Source organism: Cebus imitator, unplaced genomic scaffold (genome assembly GCF_001604975.1).
Source record: "Cebus imitator isolate Cc_AM_T3 unplaced genomic scaffold, Cebus_imitator-1.0 Scaffold251, whole genome shotgun sequence".
Lineage (NCBI taxonomy): Eukaryota > Metazoa > Chordata > Mammalia > Primates > Cebidae > Cebus > Cebus imitator.
In genome coordinates this window covers 1312135-1333910 of record NW_016107566.1, presented here as the reverse complement: position 1 = coordinate 1333910, position 21776 = coordinate 1312135, and the positions used below count along the sequence as shown (strand labels likewise).

Sequence of the window (21776 nt, the reverse complement as noted above, 5' to 3'; positions counted from 1 at the left end):
TATATTACTACCATCAAATCCTTAGAATTTTTATTTTGGCTTTCACCCTTACTTTTAATCACTAGTCTTACCAAAGGTTTAATATGTCCAATGTGTATTTCAAAATGTAGTTCTTCACATCCCATTACAGATAAAATACCACATAAATGTGATTGAAATCCTGATTTTTCAAAATGTTCTTAATACAATCTTTTTTAAAAAAAAAATGTTCAACACTACCATACACACAAAGGGTCACTTCAAAAAAGCCTTACCTCAGAGCATTCGTTCTTTCTTCCCACAATTAAAATGAAATAAATAAGAACTTCTATGATTTTAGGTTTTAAGTAAATAATATCAGTCATCAAAGTTATTAATACTTATCCTCAAAGCTTTATATTCCATTCACATAATTGAAATACAAGGTTTGTGGTTTCAAAGAATACACATGTCTATCAGAGAAATACATGAGAAACTAAGAATGCAAAACAGCAGTGCTACAGAGCCAGTGACTGCACCACCAGAAATCTCTCCAGACTTAACAGAGAATGCCTCCTGAAGCCTAGTCACCACTGTGCTATTTTTATTCTATTTTTTTAATTCTATTTTTAAAAGCATTATGAGGATATAAATTTCCTTCACTAGTGACAACTGGAAGATACTATTAACACTACAAAAGAAATGATTAAAATCTCTATGAATTATTAACAATTTTCATCTTAGGACCAGCAGAATATTAACCCTTAACCTAAGCCCTAAGAAGCAGGCAGAAGGCAACTGTGTAACAAGATCCCCACTTTGCATCCTCCGGGAATATCAAAGCTATGAAGAGAGTTGGGATTTGCTCAAGGCCAACATTAAAATAAACCAGAGCAAAAGCTGAACTGGCCAGTGAAGAACCCTTGGGGTAAGATTTTACTCTAATGCCTATAAATTAAGCAAAAACTCAACTAATCTTAAATGTGTTCTAATTTAGGCTAAAGTTGGTTCTTACCGAGTTTTTAACTTTAGCAAACTCATTCTCATAATCATATTCCAGACCTCACTAATAAGAAAAATAGCATCATGAGTGCTATCTTAGAAATAAGAAGATTTATTCTACCACTTTTAGTGAAATGACCTTGAGCAAACTGCATTCCTTCTCAGCAACAAATGTAGGAACACGTTTGTAGTACACGCTCAAGCAAAGAGATAGTTGAAAATAATACAGACTCAGATAATACCTGTCCTCACTGGATTGATATAAAACTCAAATGGCAAGGGACATGATCACACTTTGGGAACCATAAAGTACTATATAAACATAACTAAATCTTCCAAAGGCAGCTCAATCTAAAAATCAGAAATCCTTTCAAATCAAAGACTTTCAGCATTCTCTCAGCATGCTTCTAGCTATTAGGGCCAGCGATTCATGGTATATTGCTAATTAACAAATGTGTATCATATACGGTCAGTTCTCCGTATCTGCAGATTCAACCAAGCTTGATTGAAAGTATTTGAGGTAAAAATAAAAAACAAAAAATAACAATACTATAAAAAATAAAGAGATAGAGTATAACAACTATTTACATAGTATTTATACTGTATTAGTCATTATAGGTAAACTAGAGTTTTTTGGGGTTTTTTTGTTTGTTTGTTTGAGACAGGGTCTCTGTCATCCGGGCTGGAGTGCAGTGGCATGATCATAGCTCACTGTAACCTTGAACTCCTGGACTCAAGTGATCCTCCTGCTTCAGCCTCATGAGTAGCTGGAAATGCAGGTGTGCACACCATGCTTAGCTAATTTTAAAAATTTTTTTATAGAGACAGGGTCTCACACAGTGTTGTCCAGGCTGGTCTCAAACTTGGCCTCAAGTGATCCTTCTGCCTCAGTCCCCCAAAGTGGTGGGATTACAAGCGTAAATCATCGTGCCCAGCCTCTAGAGATAATCTAAAGTATATGAGAGAGTGTATATAAATGCTATGCCAAGGACCTGAGCATCCTCAGCTTTTAGTATCCACAGGGGTCCCGGATCCAATCCCATGTGGATAATGAGGGACAAGTATATACATACCCCCTACAGCATTGACTATAGGAGTTTCGCCCTTGTTGCCCAGGCTGGAGTACAATAGCACAATCTCAGCTAACCACAACCAACACCTCCCGGGTTCAAGCGATTCTCCTGTCCTAGCCTCCTGAGTAGCTAGGATTACAGGCATGTGCCACCACACTCAGCTAATTTTGTATTTTTAGTAGAGACAGGGTTTCTCCATGTTGGCCAGGCTGGTCTCGAGCTCCCAACCTCAGGTAATTTTCCTGTCTTGGCCTCCCAAAGTGCTGGGATTAAAGCATGAGCCACCATGCTCAGCCAACTATAGAATTTTTTTATGTCACTGAAGAGTAAATATTTTAGACAGCCAGGATCCAATGAACTAGAATTATTATCCTAATAGCTATACTTACTTATATATACCAATCTATAACATATATTCTTTGAAGTAGATCCTGCATCAAAATTTATTTTCACAATAAAGACTTTTTTTTTTCAATACAGAGTCTAGCTCTGTCACCCAGGCTGGAACGCAGTGGCACGATGATCTTGGCTCACTGCAACCTCTGCCTCCTGGGCTCAAGCAACTCTTGTGCCTCAATCTCCCAAGTAGCTGGGACTACAAGTACACACCACCATGCCCGGCTAATTTTTGTATTTTTAGTAGAGTCAGGGGCTTTGCCATGTTGGCCAGGCTAGTCTCGAACTCCTGAGCTCAAGGGATCTGCCCGCCCTGGGCTCCGAAAGTGCTGGGGTTACAGGCATGAGCCACTGCGCTCAGCCTCACAATAAAGAATTTTCACAAAAGTATAGTCTCCTCTCAGAATTTAAAATCAACGAGGTTATGATAAATTCAGCTTATTTATACTATAAACTGCATTATTAAAAATTTAGCTTCGATTAAACTTTCTTCACATAAGAGTAAAAATATAAAAAATCAAAAAAACAGACACCTAGAATTTTACAAAGTTGGCAAAGTCCCAGTTTTCTCTTCCTCATTTTATAGAATCTCTTTTTAAAAAGCTCAATATGATGCTTTTAAATTCCAAGTTCAGGCTGGGCGCAGCTGCTCATGCCTACAATCCTAGCACTTTGGGAGGCCAAGGAGGGCAAATCACTTGAGTTCAGGAATTCAAGACTAGCCTGCCCAACATGGCAAAACACCGTCTCTACTAAAAACACAAAGTTAGCCAGGCATGGTGGCAGGCACCTCTAGTCCCAGCTACTCAGGAAGCTGAGGCAGGAGAATCATTTGAGCCCAAGAGGCAGAGGTTGCAGTGAGCCAACACTGTGCCACTGTGTCACTGTAGCCTGGGTGACAGAGGAAGACTCCGTCTCAAAAAAAAAAAAAATTGGGCTGGGCACAGTGGCTCACGCCTGTAATCCATGCACTTTGGGAAGCCAAGGCAGGCAGATCACCTGAGGTCAGGAGTTCAAGACCAGCCTGACCAACACGGAGAAAACTCATCTCTACTAAAAATAGAAAAATTAGCCAGTGTGGTGGCGGCCACCTGTAGTCCGAGCTACTTGGGAGGCTGAGGCAGGAGAATCACTTGAACTCGGGGGCTAGAGGTTGCAGTGGGCCGAGATCATGCCACTGCACTCCAGCCAGGGCAACAGAGCAAGACTCCATCTAAAAAATAAAAACAATAAAAAAATTCCAAGTTTGCTCTCCTTCACTGTAGCTCTAAGATTTTGATGATTAGAAGGGAATGTGAAGCAGGTAATCCAGATGCATGAAGGAGGGCACACCAGGAGCCCACCCTAGCCCAGCCCAGGTGCTCTCCTATGGCCACGGTTACTTCATTCACAAAACTTTGCTTGTCATTCAAAAGGCTCTACATGAAATTGAAGTGTTGTAAGCTGGCCCCAGAAACGAGCAGTGCTTTAACCCCTCAATCTTGAAACTACTAATTAGAAGTTCTGTTTTTTCAGTGTGGCTATATTCTGCATCCAGGAAGCTTAACACTTCAAGATTCAAACTATCACAGACAACAAGAGTCCTAATGTTGCCTGCTCTTCACAGCGTCACCCTTCCCTTCATTTTTCCAGCTTCCCACGTTAGACCCTCAACTGACACTCAGATCACATTCTCTTCATGTTGTGGTTCTTTACATGCTACTGTCAAGTCATTACAGTTTATGCACTGCCTTACCCAACTTGAGTTTCCAAAGTCTTAATCCTAACAACTGTAAGCATGGTGCAATTCTGAATCCAAAAGGCACAGCAAGAAGTAAAAGCAAGTGAGTAAGTGAATCTAGTGTAAAAAAATTCAGAGACCATCAATATTTAGAGTTTTTCATTATAAAATAACAGGATTTGTTTTGGAAAAACAGCACTGACTTTTTATTAAATTCCAATCACTATAAAATATTACAAGTTATACTTACTAAAAATTAAAGAAAGGAGGCTGGGTATGGTGGCTCATGCCTGTAATCCCAGCACTTTGGGAGGCCAAGATGGGCGGATCGTGAGGTCAGGAGATTGAGACCATCCTGGGCAACATGGTGAAACTGCATCTCTACTAAAAAATACAAAAATTAGCTGGGCATGGCAGCATGCACCTGTATCCCAGCTACTCAGGAGGCTAAGGGAGAAGAATCGTTTGAACACAGGAGGCGGAGGTTGCAGTGAGCCACGATCACGCCACTGCACTCCAACCTGGTGAGAGAGGCAGACTCCATATCAAAAAAAAAAAAAAAAAAAAGTTAAAGAAAGGACTGAAACAACTGTTGCACTCTCCTTTTCACAAAAATATTTCTCTTAACAAGTCCCAGGATCAATATTCCTTCATATTATCAATATACTTAAAATTTAACATTGCATATATGTAAAAAAAAATCCTGAAAATAAATAGCATAAATGAGTTTTAATTGTAAGGAAAAGATACTTACTGTATTCCAAAATCTAAAACTGATGGCTGAAAATGTAAGCCTTTTCCACTAAATAGTTTGTCCGAGAAGCTAAAAAACAGAAAAGAGAAATTGATTTTGTTGTAGTTTAACATTTAAATGCTGAGATATGACGATGTACTTAGACCAATGACTCTCAATGCATGAGATATAATTATACTCCCTTCTAGAATTTAAATGATAAAAATGAATTATTAGAAGTCTGGTAGAATTCTAGAGTTATAAAATTTAAGATAATCTAAGATTATGGTTAGAACTTCATATCAGGCTGGGTGCGGTGGCTTATGCCTGTAATCCCAGCACTTTGGGAGGCTGAGGTGGGCAGATCATGAGGTCAAGAGATCGAGACTATCCTGGCCAACATGGTAAAACCCCATTTCTACTAAAAATACAAAAATTAGCCGGGCATGGTGGCACACGCCTGTGGTTCCAGCTACTCAGGAGGCTGAGGCAGAAGAATCGCTTGAACCCAGGAGGCGGAGGTTGTAGTGAGCCAAGACTGTGCCACTGCACTCCAGCCTGGCGACAGAGCAAGACTCAGTCTCAGAAAAAGAATTTCATATCAAACGTACAGATTTTGTAAGCATTCAGATAGAATCAGAGGTGGATTTAATTTGTAATAGGTTTTGTTTCTGGGTAAATTTGGATGACATGGCTATTTTCATAAATCCTAAAGTTGGCCTGGGGGAGGGGACTGTGGCCTCTGACTTTGTTAGGCTTCTCATAACAAGGCAAGGACAGTATTGCATAGCCAGGACAGCTTGTGAGGCTGCAACCATCACAAGCCTGCATAAGAATAACAATCATACAGAATCTCACACAGCAGGTCACATTTCAGTGGTTAATCATCACTATGATTTCATTTTCCTTCATAGTCAAAAGGCAGAAGTTAATGTAGCAGAAAAACATACCAAAGCATATTTTTAAAAACATGTAAACGAAAATCATAACAAAGATACAACATGGCACATAAACATACTTAAAAACATAAAATACAAAATGTATGAGTATCAAAAAACTATCAACTTCCATATGACATTTTAAAAGCTGTAATAATCTAAAGATGTTTAACCGAAGAAGCTCCTAAAGGTAACACGAACAACTGTTTCAAAGGCTAGAACAAGCTTTCCAAATAGAATCTCTTTGGCCGGAGGCAGTGGCTCATGCCTGTAATTCCGGCATTTTGAGAGGCCAAGGCAGGCAGATCACTTGAGCCCAGGAGTTTGAGAGCAGCCTGGGCAACACAGTGAGACCTTGTCTCTACTAAAAAAAAATTAAAAATTAGCCAGGCATGGTGGCATGCGCCTGTAGTCCCAGCTACTCTGAAGGCTGAGGCAGGAGGATTGCTTGGACCCAGGAGTTTGAGCTTGCAGTAAGCTATGATATCGCCACAGCACTCCAGACTGGGTAACAGAGCAAGACCATTTTTGAGACCTGTCTTAAAACTAAGTAAGTAAATAGAATCTTTCCATTTTCTCCTACCACCCAGCAGCCATCGACCAAGCTAGTTCAAAGGCTGGCCCAGTAGTACACATTTGACTTTTTTTTTTTGTTTTTTGAGACTGAGTTTCGCTCTTGGTGACCAGGCTGGAATACAATGGCACAATCTCGGCTCACAGCAACCTCTGCCTCACGGGTTCAAGTGATTCTTCTGCCTCAGCCTTCTGAGTAGCTAGGATTACAAGCGTCCACCATCATGCCTGGCTAATTTTGTATTTTTAGTAGAGCCGGGTTTTTCTTTGTTGGTAAGGCTGGTCTTAAACACCTAACTTCAGGTGATCCTCCCACCTCAGTCTCCCAAAATGCTTGGATTACTGGCATGAGCCACCGCACCCGGCCAGGCATTTGACTTTTAAACCTGCTGACCAATAGGCTTTGTAACCTTTCAGCAAGTCTGTCTCCAAGACCCCACTTTTCTTGAAGGTACAAACAATGCAGAGTCCCAAGAACCTTTCCAAAGTACCATCTCACAGGAAGAATTCTAGCTGTAATCTCTTCTTCCTCCCTCCACTTTCTGCCTTTATCTAAGCTTCTTTTTTCTCTCTTTTCTCTCCAGTATAGTCTGTTTGTACCTCCTTTATTCTATCTCCAGCACCAGCTATATTAATAATAAAGTGATGCCTTGGCCTCCATCTGCCTAACTCTTGTCAATCTCTTCACTTGTTTTGAAAATGGTCAGAGGAGAGGTATGCTATTTACTCAAACCCTAAAAGGCCAGCACTAATTTTACAACTGGTTTGCAGAGAAGGCCACTAACGCACACGGTAGCCTCCGGAAATGATGTGAAGAACCACAGGAGGCGACAGAAGTGAAGAGGTGGCCACAGCAGGTCCACCACAGGGACCCAACTCCAGATGGAGCATTTCAGAAAAAAAAAAAAAAAAAAAACAGGCAACTTCATGTACCAAAAATAATCTTGAGAAAAGTCAGGCTACTGCATAAGATAAAGTAATTAATGATAGTCTTCTTCCTGTCTTGTGCACTGAAAACTAAATCTGTCATCGGATTTTACACAACTTCCAAATGAGCAGAGGAGGTTTGGAGGATTTAAGTAATTCACCCAAGGTCACGTAGCTTCTAAGAGGCGGAGTCCAAATTCCAATCCAGATCTGTCGAGGTGGGAAACATGAGCCCAGTGTCAAGTTCAGGCATTGTATGACCTATCCAAGGAACCAGTGCAGTCTGGCCTGCTGGTGAGGGCTTGGGAAACAGAGGCCAGTCAAACCCAGACTCCAGGCCCATGGCCATCACCTTCTAGCCCTAAGAACATCAGTCACTTAGCTTCTTTCAAGTCCCAACCTTATTATCTGTAAAATGGAAATGATCTACCCCGTAGTTATCATGAGAATAAAATGAAATAGGATGGGATAAAATGATGTGTCAGATATGAAGCAAAGGCTTCATTAAGTTCAATAAATATTAGCTCATATTACTAACAGAATGACACTCTAATAAGAAAAGCAAAGAGAACAGATGGAGAAGCTGACTGAGCTTAAAGTCAATGTCAACCTCTGGAATTAAAAGTCCCAAGCAGGATAGTAATAATTATCTCTGAATATTATAAAATAAATGAAATATAAACTTGGGCTGTCTCATATCCTAACAGAGATTTTTAAATCACACAACTAGAAAGTTTTACATACCCAGTAAAAATCAGACATTTAGGGCCAAACCTAAAGTAACATGGTACAAATGGCCAGAGTGCCTCTAACTTCAAAGAAAACTCTATTTTGATCCCAAATACAGAAATCAAACCATGCCATTTTTTTCTCTAAAGGTCATAAAATAAGTTCTTTTTTCTCATTGGCTGATTTCAGCTTAATTGACTTTACAGCTTGAAAAATACCATATCAAGTTACAAGGAGTTTTAATGTCAGTACATAAATTTAAAAGTTAGCTCTTGCAGGTAAAACTATTTCAGACATAGGTATTGACCTGGAGAGTACTTACACATGTACACATTGCAAAAACTTGTTAAAAGACTGAGGGGTGTCGGAGAGAACAAACTGCCAAAATTTAGTCAGCTATGGACATGAACAATTATCCTCAAATATCAGTGCCAAGAAATTAAATCCTGTTTGAAATGCCAAAGTTAGCTTCAAAGAAATAACTTAAGTCTCAATAGCTATAGCAATAAAAGATAAAACTTCCTCCTTTTTTCCATTTCACTCAAAAGTCAGCATTTCACATTTCACCCTTCTCATATTTCACCCTCAATAATAATGATTCATTCATGTCAAAGACGACCTGGCCTCTTTTACTCTTAGGAGTCCCCACAACTGGCATCAAATAACCACATGCATCTTGGAGAAATCAATTATAAATTTATGCCACATATTTCTAATTTTCGCCCCTTCTCCATCTGTAACATAATTGTTTTTAAAAAGCTCCTAGTAAAAAAGAAAAATGGATTAGGTGCAGTGGCTTACACCTGCAATCCCAGTGCTTTGGGAGGACAAGGTGGGAGGATTGCTTGAGCCTAGGAGTTTGAGACCAGCCTGGGCAATACAGCAAGACCTGCTCACTCTCTCTCTCTCTCTCTCTCTGGCAGTCCCAACTACCAGGGAGGCTGAGGTAGAAGGATCCCTCGAGCCACGGAGTTTGAAGCTTCAGGGAGCAATGACTGTACCACTACACTCCAGCCTGGGCAACAGAGCAAGACTCTGTGCCTAAATTTAAGAAAAGAGAGAGCCTTAAATAAAAGGGACCACTTTGCTTCTATAACAGGAGAAAGGCATAGGGATGAGAAATAAAGGCAGGAGCTATCTGCAGTCTCTGAGCTCTTACTGATACAGATCCTGTTCCACACACTCTTAGTCCTTATTTTAAAGACCTTCTGCAAAGAGCTGAGCTTTCTCAGCAGCAAGACCTGTAGACAAGGATGCCCATGTGTTATTTTGAAAAACATTGATCTTTGTCTTTTACCTGTTTTTTTATCTTTTAAAAGAAAAAAAATCTTTTTTTAAAACTTTGGCCACATTTTTTTTCTACATACATAAAACAGAGAAACAGTTTGAAAAAGTGCCTAGTTCAAGAGAAAAGAAATTTCACTGGAAATGAGAAGACACTGGGTCTTAGCTGTGACACGAACGCCAAAGTGACACAGGGCTTCAGTTTCTTTTCCAGCAAAACAAGCAAGCTGCACTGGATGACTCCAACATCCTTCAAAAGCAAGTAGATGCCCAGATTTCTTATTTCTAAAAAAATTAAATCTGTCTGCTGATATCAGACACACCCTTTGAAAAATGAGTCCAGTAACTTAGACATGAAAATGAGTTGGATGTAACCAACCATTCCAGCTGTTCACAAATGTTATCCAACCAAAACGCGTCATTTCAAAGCAAAGCTCCATCTCCCCAGAGTGAGAGGCAGGGCCACGGATTGTTAACCCCGCCTCAAAGCTCTTGGCAATTTAATAAGGCTCAGCTGTACGGGGGCAGGTGGTCAGCTCCAGGAGGATGCTCCCCTCGGGCTTACCATCCAGGAGGCCGAACTGGCTCATATGCCCATGATCAAAACCCAAAGATCAAGAGAGTCCAAAGACAGAAGAGGGAAACTCCACCTGAGAAACTCAGCAAAGCCCTTGGAGAATAGGGCTGAGGGGGCCTCAATGAGCAGCTACCGTGAAGGGACACTGAACGGAGGCCGCTTCCATAAGGCAAATGGCACGAGTGAAGACAGCGTGGACCACCTTGGAGAACTGAGCACAGAAAGAGCACTTGCAAGCTGGCTTGCTGGCTCCAGCGGTGGAGTGAGGAGCGTGAGGCAAGGAAGCCGGTGCGAGGGGTGAGGATGAGGGAAGAGGGCCAGCCCAAGGCAGAGGACAGCCTGGGCCCCATAGCTGCTACTCGGGAAGGCTTTGCTGGCCCATGAGAAGGGGAGCGAGGGAAGGTCAGCAGATGCTTCCCCAGGCAACATGCGGTGGATCTGTGCTGACCTTACTCCTAAGGGTTTACTCAACTCCTGGAGAACATCACAGTGTTTCAGAAGAGGGCCTGTCCTTTTCAAACAAGTGGAAAACAGCTTCACCTCCTAACAGGGATCTGAGACACAACAGCGAGCGCCTACAGCAGGGACTGAACTGTCTGGCTTCCATATTCCTCAGTGGACTGCTTTTCATCTGTCTCTTGGCGCCCCACATCTAGTTAGCTGTCTTTCAGATGCAAACTCTTCCAATGCCTGAAACAACAACAGGTGTTTCGAAAACAAAATCCTTTACGGCCATGGCAGCAATGGCTTTAACCACTGGATGTTGGCAAAAGGTTGCATGGACAATAGGAAAGGTTTTCCATCCATTTCACAAACCCCGTCTAACTCAAGAAAGGTAGCTAAGTAGACTACAGTAACCAGAATAATGTTATTGTGTCTAGACTCTTTAGCGTTCAAGGAATAACATGTTAGTTAATGAGACGCTTACTGGGCTGTTCTCTATTCACAGGAATGAGAGATCCCAGAGCTGGAAATAATGGAAAAGAACTGTAGACTCCACAGATACTGTAGACTCCTACATTAATCTCCTGGTCCCATTCTTCTAAACAGTGTGTCTGATGGGATATTTAGTCAACCACCATCTTCCTCTGAGTAGAAGACAGGTATTTCTAGGGCTCAGTTGCTATCCCTGGGGACCTTGGAAGAATTCAGTAATTTCCATTATGCAACTGGACTTCAAATTGATCCCTGCACAGATACAAAAAGTCCCAGCCTGGGGCATGTCTATACTGACACATGCCAACAATCAGATTGGTAACTCCAGGGCACAGCCTTCCCCAGGCTTTCACTGCCTGGAAACGCCTATGATCTGAGGCAAGGCACTGTGCTTTCGGGCATTCCTTGAAAAACAAATGGCCTGAGCTGCACTTTATTAAACAAGTTACATAACTACAAGAGTTAAAGAATTCTACATCATAATCTTAGTATATGTTTATTTTGTTTTTATTTTTAATTTAAAATGTACTTCTCCCCAAAAGTTTACTGATGGGAAAAAAACATGAAAGACATGGGCATTGCTACTTAAGTTAGATCTGCCATTCTTACCGGTCAACTGACTACTCTCAAAGAACCATTTAACAATGGAGGCAGAAACCGGTATTTTTCTCCATTAAAATCCCACAAATGACAGCACTTTGGGAGGCTGAGGTGGGCGGATCACAAGGTCAGGTGTTTGAGACTAGCCTGGCCAACATGGTGAAAACCCATCTCTACTAAAAAATACAAAAATTAGCCGAGTGTGGTGGTGCATGCCTGTAATCCTAGCTACTCAGGAGACTGAGGCAGGAGAATTACTTGAACCCAGGAGTGGGAGGTTGCAGTGAGCCAAGATTGCACCACTGTACTCCAACCTGGGCGACAGAGTGAGACTCCATCTCAAAAAAAAAAATCCCACTGATGAGAAAAAGTCATTTGGTAGAACATGATTTTCCTAGTTTCTTTCACTATAGAAAACGATTCTACCTTTCAAGGTCAAAGCATTAATTAAACCCGAAAAGAGGAATCAAAAAGTCCTTGGAGCAATGCCAAGAACGGTCTGTTGGAGGCGCTCTCGCTAATAACAGGACCTGGGGATGCACCGCAGACCAGCGTGTTGATGGCCAGCCTTCCTAAGACAGTGACAAAAGTCATCCACACTCATCTGTTCCTCAAGTTGCTGATGACCTTCTATGCAGCCACACTATCCAAGGAGGAGATGTTGTGTCTGTCAGACTAACCCCACAGCTGCTCTTTCTGGATGCATCCCAGGCTCACAGCCCTGTCCTTCCCTCTCCAGGATTTTCATCTCCCTCGCAGCTCTGTCTCCTTCACTTACACACATGAAAAGAACCATGCCCTGCTCACTTAAGACCCTCTTGACCTTCCCTTGCTGCTTGAAGTCCTCTTCCTCCCTTTGTAGCCAAACTACAGGTGATATAACAATGACAGCAAGTACATTTATTGAGCACTTGCGGTATACCAGATGCTGTGCCAAGCACCTTATTATCATATATAATCCTAAGAACACTGTGTGGATACCAATTATCATCCATCCCATTTTCGCATACAAAGATGCTTTAGGGATTTAAACAACTTGCTGAAGCGCACTCAGCTCTGGGGTGGCTGAATGGGAATGTGATCGTGCATTCATAGCCCTTCACTACGCTGCCTCCACCCCACGGCTCCCTGGCCCCCAGTCCTCTCTGCACCAATACGGCCCTTACTGAGGTCATAGATGATCACAAGCTGCAAAATCAAGTACTGAGCTGACTTGGCCTCCCCGCTGGCTACCGTGTCATGAATGGCTCTCCCTTGGTTTCCAGGAAGCCTCCCCACTTTTCCTCCTACCTCTGTGGCTCCTCCTTCTCCCTCTCAAGCTCCTCTTCCTCTGTCTATCTCTTCCATGCTGCCATTTCCAAAGGTCTTCCCTTTACTCTTTTCTCACTCTAGCCTATTGTACACATCCACTGGGTTCACCTATCACCCACAGATTAATGCTTTCTTCACTGACATTTGTCATGTCTGTGGCTGTCTGGCATCTTCCTTTACTGCATTGGTACATTTCCCACGATCATCCCTTCTGGATTTGGAAAGGGCCAGATACTAGCTTTACTAGCCCCACTAACAGCTTGGGTGCTAGTCCATGACCTAGACTTCTCCAGATTCACTTGCCTGAGGCAGGGCCTCCGCAAGCTGATGCCACAAGGAAGCAAAGAAGTTGTAGAGCATGCACAGTGGCTCACACCTGTAATCACTTTGGGAGGCCAAGGCGGGCGGATCACCTGAGGTCGAGAGTTTGAGACCAGCCTGGCCAACATGGTGAAACCCCATCTCTACTAAAAACACAAAAATTCGCCGGGCATGGTGGCAGGCATCTGTAATCCCAGCTACTTGGGAGACTGAGGCACAAGAATCGCTTGAACCCAGGAGGCAGAGGTTGCAGTGAGCCAAGATCACGCCACTGCACTCCAGCCCAGGCGACAGAGTGAGACCGTCTCCAAAATAAAAGAAGCTGGAGAATATGTCCTGGGGAACCACAGCAGTACTGCAGTAGGGTAAGTGACGGGATGGGGTTTTCGGCAGTCTATTTCCATGGTGTACTTTTGGCTGTGGCTCTAGCTGCTAATTCCTCTTTTTGCTGGCCTGGTTCTTCAGTCTTCCTAGAGATTCTGTCAGCTGCCCAATATCTTTTCAATAAACTCCTTTTCTGCTTAAATCAGCTAGAGTTTGGTTTCTGTGGTTTGACTGATTCACTTCCCAAGCCTGTGTATCTGTGGCCTCAACTCCTCTGCTGAGCTCCTGACTGTGTTTCCATCTGTATCAGGCCAGGCGTCATCCTGCGGATGGCCCACAGACACCTCCCAATGCAACAAAAGATGCAGCTCACCATCTTGCTGGCAATGCCCCTCAGCTGGCCGTACTCGAGTCCCACGTTGGTAAGTGCCTTGGCCTACTTGCCCAGCTAAAAGCCTTGTTGATACCCTGATTCTTGTGTCTTCCTTAACTTCATATGCAGCCAAAGAAATCTGTCCCTCACCCTCCCATCCTATGAGGACCAAAAGGCGTTTTATCGCCAATTCAAAGAATTTTAAAATATATTATTATGTTTTTATGTTTACACATTTACTCCTACCATCTTCCACATACTATAAAGAACTACTGCCAGTGCGTGTATCCCAGCACTTTGGGAGGTTGAGGCAGGTGGAGCACAAGGTCAGGAGTTCAAGACCAGCCTGGCCAAGATGGCAAAACCTCGTCTCTACTAAAAATCCAAAAATTAGCCAGGTGTGGTGGCAGGTGCCTGTAATCCCAGATACTCGGGAGGCTGAGGCAGAGAACTGCTTGAACCCGGGAGGTGGAGGTTGCAGTGAAACAAGATTGCATCACTGCACTCCAGCCTGGGCGACAGACTGAGACTCTTGTCTCAAAAAAAATAAAATAAAAAATGTTGTATCAAAAGCAATTTTTCCTTGAGAAATAATGGTAAAGACCTCCCGTTCTTTCCCAAGGTTCTGTGACAGAGGTTGCTCTTTGGCCCCTAACATCCCATCTCATTTTCTTTTACATAATGGAATTTATAAGTGGGCAGATTTCCAAGGCTCCCTTGGAGCTGGGTAGGGCCAGGGGACTAAGTTCCAGCAAACGGGGTGGGAGCCGAAGTACTGTGCTGGCGTTTCCAAACTGCTGCCATGAACACAAACCTCGTCCCAGGATCAGGAGAGCCCAGTACCCTGAGAAGGCAACATGGAGTCCCTAAAGGCTTCCTGGAGCCAGCAGCCGCCTATCTGCAGACTCTCAGGAGACAGAATATGCTACCTTATTTAAGACATAAGCTTTAATTCTAACTGGAACAGTTTCCCACTCTTTTCTAACACCAGAAATTGCCAGCAGCAGCTGCTCAGCAGAACTAATCCTACATAGCCTTATCACTCCAGCCACTGCTTGCCCAGAGGGAGGTGGGTTTTCCAGCAGTGCCAGCCTTTCAGGGCGGCCAGAACCAGAGCATCCCAATAAACCAGAAAGCTAAGTGGCTAAAGCAATAAAAGTAACTCAAACATAACCCAAATCTGATGGTAAAACAAAGAACATCCTAAGTATGGAAAGGATGGTGCCTGCTGCCTTTCACTGGGAAAAGCCATTGGCTGTGGTGGGGGCCTAGGATGGCTTTGATCCCACGCTGATGTAAACTGGGAAGTGCCTGCATGTGACTGGTTCAGAGCCTATCCTTCTGCTTCATAACTAGACCTGAAGGGACGTGCAAGGACCTCCATGAGATGCTTCAGGGAACCAAGGGAGGGAGGGCATTCCATGCTGATGTGGCGACACCAGAAAGAAAAGATAAGGAGCACACAGGTGACGTCCCCACCTGGAAGGAACAATGTCCTGGAAGGAGCCTAGTCAATATGAGCCACTGCCATCTACATTTCAGGGAAGGCAAAGGGTAAGAATTATCCTACTCTTTGAAAACTGCTTAAAACACACTCAATTACTGATACACATTACCTCCTTCCCGTGGGTAGCTGGCAGGAACCTTACAAGGGTAAATAACTGGGTTCCTGCTCTCCTTAAAGTTGTTCGGTGCTGTGTCAAACTGCAGAGTTCTTGCAAAATCAGAAGAGAAAAAAATTGGGGAAAGTTGCATCGTGCTTCCCTGTTAGTCTAGGGAGAAAGGAGTCTATCAGATACAACACAGCAGTGGAAGAAAGAATGTGACTAAATTCCTAGAAGTTTGTCAGAGGCAATTGAACCAGAGCAACTCCATCTTAAATTGGAGCTAGGTAAAATGAGGCTGAAACCTACTGGGCTGCACTCCCAGTTAAGGCATTCTAAGTCACAGGATGAGATAGAAGGTCAGGCTTAAAATACAGGTCATAAAGACCTTGCTGATATAACAGGTTGCGATAGGCTGGGCGCAGTGGCTCACGCCTGTAATCCCAGCACTTTGGGAGGCTGAGGCAGGTGGATCACAAGGTCAACAGATCAAGACCATCCTGGCCAACATGGTGAAACCCTGTCTCTACGGAAAATATAAAAATATTAGCTGGGTATGATGGCACAAGCCTGTAGTCCCAGCCACTTGGGAGGCTAAGGCAGGAGTATTGCTTGAACCCGGGAAGTAGAGGCTGCAGTGAGCTAAGATTGTGCCACTGCACTCCAGCCTGGAGACAAAGTAAGACTCCATCTCAAAAAAGGAAAAACAAAAACAAAAAAACAGGTTGCAGTAAAGGAGCCAGCCCAAACCTCCCAAAACCAAGATGCCATGAGAGTGACCTCTGGTTGCTGTCACTGNTGCTGATAAAACAGGTTGCAGTAAAGAAGCTGGCCAAAACCAGCCAGCACCAACCAAAACGAAGATGGCAATGAGAGTGACCTCTAGGCATCCTCACTGCTACACTCCACCAGCACCATGACAGTTTACAAAAGCCATGGCAACATCAGGAAGTTACCTATATGGTCGAAAAAGGGGGGGCATAAATAATCCACCCCTTATTTAGCATATCATCAAGAAATAACCATGAAAATGGGCAGCCAGCAGTCCTCAGAGCTGCTCTGTTCTATGGAACACCATTCTTTCATTCCTTCACTTTCCTAATAAACTTGCTTTTGCTTTGTACTGCGGACTATGCTGCAATTCTTTCCAGTGCAAGATCCAAGAACGCTCTCTTGGGGTCTATATCAGGACCCCTTTCCTGTAACAGGTTCATCCCAGTCAGGAACAACCTACAAAGGTCGAGTTAACCAGAAAGATGAGCACAAGAGATCATCTAATGTTCTTGTGATCAGAGGTTCAGTTTTCACGTTATAAAATTAACGTAAGACCCTGTGATGGTTAATACAAAGTGTTAACTTGATTGAAGGATGTACAGTATTGATCCTGGGTGTGTCAGTGAGGGTGCTGCCAAAGGAGATTAACATTTGAGTCAGTGGGCTGGGAAAGGCAGACCCACCCTTATTCTGGGTGGGCACCATCTAATCAGCTGCCAGCGCAGCCAGGATATAAAGCAGGCAGAAAAACGTGAAAAGGCTAGACTGGCCTAGGCTTCCAGCCTACATCTTTCTCCAGTGCTGGATGCTTCCTGCCCTGGAACATCAGACTCCAAGTTCTTCAGCTTTTGGATTCAGACTGGCTTCCTTGCTCCTCAGCTTGCAGATGGCCTATTTTGGACCTTGTGATTGGGTGAGTTTAATACTTTTTAATAAACTCCCCTTTATATATATAGATATCTTTATATCTTATCTATCTATATATATCTTATCTATATATACAAAGGGAAGTTTATTAACATACATTATATATATGTATCATCCAGAACCCATTAGTTCTGTCCCTCTAGAGAACCCTGACTAACACAGACCCCTAAATCCATTGTGAGGATTAAATGAATTGCGTTTGTAAAGAGTTTTGCCAAGCGCCCAGCAAAATGTTCCAGGATTTCTTTTATGTTGTGGGGAGGTGGGCAGAATGCCTCCAACAGAACTCCAGTGCCCTGACAGCTACAGGCTGTACCACAGGCACTGCAGCAACAGAAGCAGGAGCCTCCCTTTCAATTGAGCCCAGGGAATTTAATTGTTCTTAATTATACAGACGCCACTCATATGCAAATCATATACAGAGAGTTTTCCTTTTAAATTGTAATTTTTCTTTCAAACCCTTGAGGCACTGAAGTGTTATTGCTTGCTGAAGATGTCTGCAAAAGAAAGAATGGCCCTGCGTGGTCCCCTAGCCCAGGAGCCCCTCTCCACAGGCCCTCATTCCCTCCGCCCCATCCGCAGCTTGTTACCATCCTACAGGCCAGGTCTGCCCCAGTCCTTGATCTTGGATTTTCCAACCCAGATCCTAACAACTTCCCCTCTTTCCAGCATTCTCCATCCCTAGACAAAGCACAGTATGAATTCTATGCAGATGTGCAGGAAGGCAGGGGAAAGCAAAGATCAGCTGGTAGCAACATGGTTTTATCCATTCAATCCTTCTATCAATAAACACCAGTTCCAAAAGAAGCAGAGTGCTCCAACAAAAATTGTGTTTTGAAGATTGTACCAGCAACATGAAAAAAGTGCTGCTGTTGCCGTGACACGTAAACAAAAGGAAACAAAACTGTTATGTGCAGTGAGATTGCAACTACCAAAATATCAGAGGAATGTTAGGACGAGCAGGATATCAGACACTTTCCTTTTGTCTGACTTTCCAAAATGGCTCAGGCCCTTTGAGAATATTAAAGATGTTCAGAGCGATGTGCTTTCTGAAACCGCAAGAGCAACAGGAAAGTACACTCTTCCTAAATACAGCTTATAATTATTTCTTTTCTTGATTCGAACAGCATTTTTCTACATTCATAAACTATTTAAAAGCTAACAAAAGTCTGAACTCCAAAACACTTGGTTTTGTGATTTTGCTCCGCTTCCCCTAACTCGCTGGTCTCCTCTCAGTCTCCTCCTATGACCCTTCTGAATGCAGAGACACCCCAGGCTCCAGCCCCTGGTCCTCTTCTCCAAGCCATCTAAAATCCCTCACTGCTGATCTGATCCAATGTTAAGGCTGTAAACACCACCCCAAATGTACATCTCCAGCCCAGCCCCCTTTCCAACTGCCCATCCACACATGCTCTGGTATGTCTAAAAGACATCCCCAACTCAACAGGTGTGAAACTGAGCTCCTGATCTTACCCCCAAACCCAATTGCCCACAGCCAACTCAGCTCAGTTGTTGAAGCCAGTAACCTTGGAGTCATCCCTAACTGTTCTCTTTCTCACACCCCACATCCTCTTCATCGGAAATCCCATGAGCTCCGCTTTCACCAGGCCCACTGCCACATCTGATCCAAGCACCCCACATGTCTCTCCATCTCTTGCTTACTGGCTGTAAGGGCCTCACTGGTCTCCCTGCCACCCAGGCTCAGCACTGCCAGCATGGCCTCTTTAAACCTAACTCAAAAGTGTCCCTGCTCTGCTCAAAATCCCCACAAGAACGCATTTCCAAGGCCTCACGCCATGCTCTCCCTGTGACCTCACCCCTTTCTGGCTACACTGGGAATACTCCAAGTATATGGACTTCCTCCTACCTTAAAGGCCTTTGTAGTGGCTGTTCTCTTTTTTTTTTTTTTTTTTTCCAAGATAGAGTCTTGCTCTGTCTCCCAGGCTGGAGTGCAGTGGTGTGATCTCAGCTCACTGCAATCTCCACCTCCCACGTTCAAGCAATTCTCCTGCCTCAGCCTCCCGAGTAGCTGGCATTACAGGCGCCTACTACTGTGCTTGGCTAATTTTTATATTTTTTTAGTAGAGATAGGGTTTCACCATGTTGGTCAGGCTGGTCTCGAACTCCTGATCTCAGGTGATCCACCTGCCTCGGCTTCCCAAAGTGCCAGGATTACAGGCGTGAGCCAGCGCGTCCAGCCTCACAGTGGCTGTTCTGTCTGGAACATTCTTCACCCAGACAGCCTCACAGCACACTCCCCCACCTCCATCAAATCCCCCACCTCCTTCAAATCCTTGTAAAATCTCACCCTCTTAACAAGCTTCAACCTCCTGTTTATAACTGCAGCCCCCACCACAATCCTCACCCTGTTTTCCCTTGAAGAGCCGTTTCAACTTTTTCCACACCACATATCACCTTATAATATCCATAAGATTTAGTTTAAATTTCTCTTTCTCCCATCCTATTAGACTGCAAGGTCCACTAGATTTGGTTCTATCTTGTTTGCTGTTTTGTATTTAGAGAACATTCGCTCAGTAACACTTCTTGAGTGAAAGAAAACCTTCCCAAACTGGTAGCATAGAGATTTATAAAATCACAATTCAGGCCTCAGAATATCTCTTTTTAATTACTCAGTATAAACCCGGCCTCATCCTAACACGTCAGAAACTGCAGAATCATAAAAACGTTTCCCAAACTTCAACTAAAACCTTCACCAAATCTAATTTAACAAAATATTAAAAGTATGTATAGAATATTTTTTAAAACCAATGTCAGGTAGGTTATATTTCTTATTCAGCTTTTAAAAAATATATCGGGTCTATTCATGCCAATCACAAATACAAAATTTAGTGATTTGCTAAATTACGAATGCTGTAAATGTTAGGAGGGCAAGACAACTAAGAAACTTAAAAATGCAAAAAGCATATTCTCCTGCTAAGGAAAAAAGAAACTGAACCAGGGAATGAAAAGTTATGAAAGAGATTAAGCTAGAAATTGCATGATCAGGTGGATCCAGGCTATAGGAGGAGGACTCAGTTGTTAGCCTTTGGCTTGGGGAAAATCTTTTAGAAAATAGGACCCACAGCCTGGGTCTGGTTCAAAGGCTTTGACTAGCCACCTGAATTGGCAACACTGGGGATTGCAGCATGCCTCAGATGGTTCTTTTAGTTCCACTTGCTTGAATGAACAGATCTGTGATCCCAGAACGAAGAAATAAATCAAAACCCAGAGTAATTTATAAGCCAATGACTCAAAAATATAGGCAAGCTGAGGTGAGGCTCAGCGCCTGATTCACAGCCTCCCCTCCGCCACTGCTGCAGATGTGCGCCTCACACCCACACCCAGTCCCCCTAGCTATAATAGGGTGAACACTGCCAATGTGGAAATAAAAGAATTGAGAGAGGACGGGGCGTGGTGGCTCACACCTGTAATCCCAGCACTTTGGGAGGCTGAGGTGGGCGGATCACGAGGTCAGGAGATCAAGACCATCCTGGCTACTTGGTGAAACCCAATCTCCACTGAAAATACAAAAAGTAGCCGGGCATGATGACACGTGCCTGCAGTACTAGCTACTTGGGAGGCTGAGGCAGGAGAATCACTTGAACCTGGGAGGCAGAGGTTGAAATTAGCAGAGATCACGCCACTGCACTCCAGCCTGGGCAACAGAGCAAGACTCCATTTAAAAAAAAAAAAAATTGAGAAAGGGAGAGAATCCCTAAATCCACCTGTGCCTGAAGCCAACACTCCTGCTTCTTCCAGGTTACCAGGGCCAGTGATTTCCTTTAATGCTTCAGCCAGATAAATGAAATTTGCCACTTGAAGCTGAAAAGATCCCAACTAGTAGGTACATGAGCCCGGCAACTAAAACATAATTCATGAGGTTATGTCCAAAAGTCAGGAAAGCAGGTAACCTTTGGAACATTAAGAAACATTTTATGACTATTTATGACTTTCCAAGAAATAGTATAATTTTTGCAAAAGGCTGAAGATGATCTGAAATTCCCACTTTAAAACAAAAGAAAAAGTGTCCCTCAAAAACTACAAACTACATTTTCTTTATAAAAGAACCAACAGCTTCTTTTAGGAGGAATAAAAGTGTTCTAAAATTAGAGTGTGTCGCTAGCTGCAAAACTTCACAAATATACTAAAAAGTACTGAATTGCACTCTTTAAGTTAGCAAATTGTATGCCTTGTAAATTATGTCTCAATAAAGCTGTTTTTTTTTTAAAAAAAAAAAAAAAAAAAAAAAGCACTAATAGCAAGTAGGCACACACAGCAGACTCCTAATTCAATTGTTCTGTCAGGATTCCATGTAGGAAAGAGGAGGCCATTTCTGCAGTTGCATCTTCTCACACATGTACCCATACAAGCTCTACACAAGCTCATTCCCTTTCTGTGCACACATATGCCTCTTGTACACAATGAAAATGCCACATGCAGATGCATTTGATTAACACCGTCCACATTTCCCATAATTATGCAGCGCTTTGTAAGTTGCAGTTAATTCCTGACTATTATCCAAGTGCAAAATCATTCTGCCTAATTTTAAGCAGCCTGGCAGCTGCAGAGGGAGAACAGCCTTGCCCTTCAGTGGAGATCCATTTGACATATAACCCCTGCTGCTACAAGGACTCCAATCATCTAAAGCTAATCAATTTCAATCAGGCAGGCTCTATTAGACTGGAAAACAATGGTG

At 43.2% G+C, this 21776-nt stretch overlaps 1 protein-coding gene across 4 annotated transcripts in view; it reads right to left on the bottom strand.

Moving 5' to 3' along the window:
- TMEM131L (transmembrane 131 like) overlaps positions 1-21776 on the bottom strand; it is a 177109-nt gene that overhangs the window by 88866 nt on the left and 66467 nt on the right. For all 4 annotated transcript variants that reach the window (XM_017498782.2, XM_017498784.2, XM_017498783.2 and 1 more), the window contains exon 4: positions 4904-4972. In XM_017498782.2, the coding sequence (XP_017354271.1) occupies positions 4904-4972 (69 nt within the window). The remainder of the gene's footprint in view (positions 1-4903; positions 4973-21776) is intronic.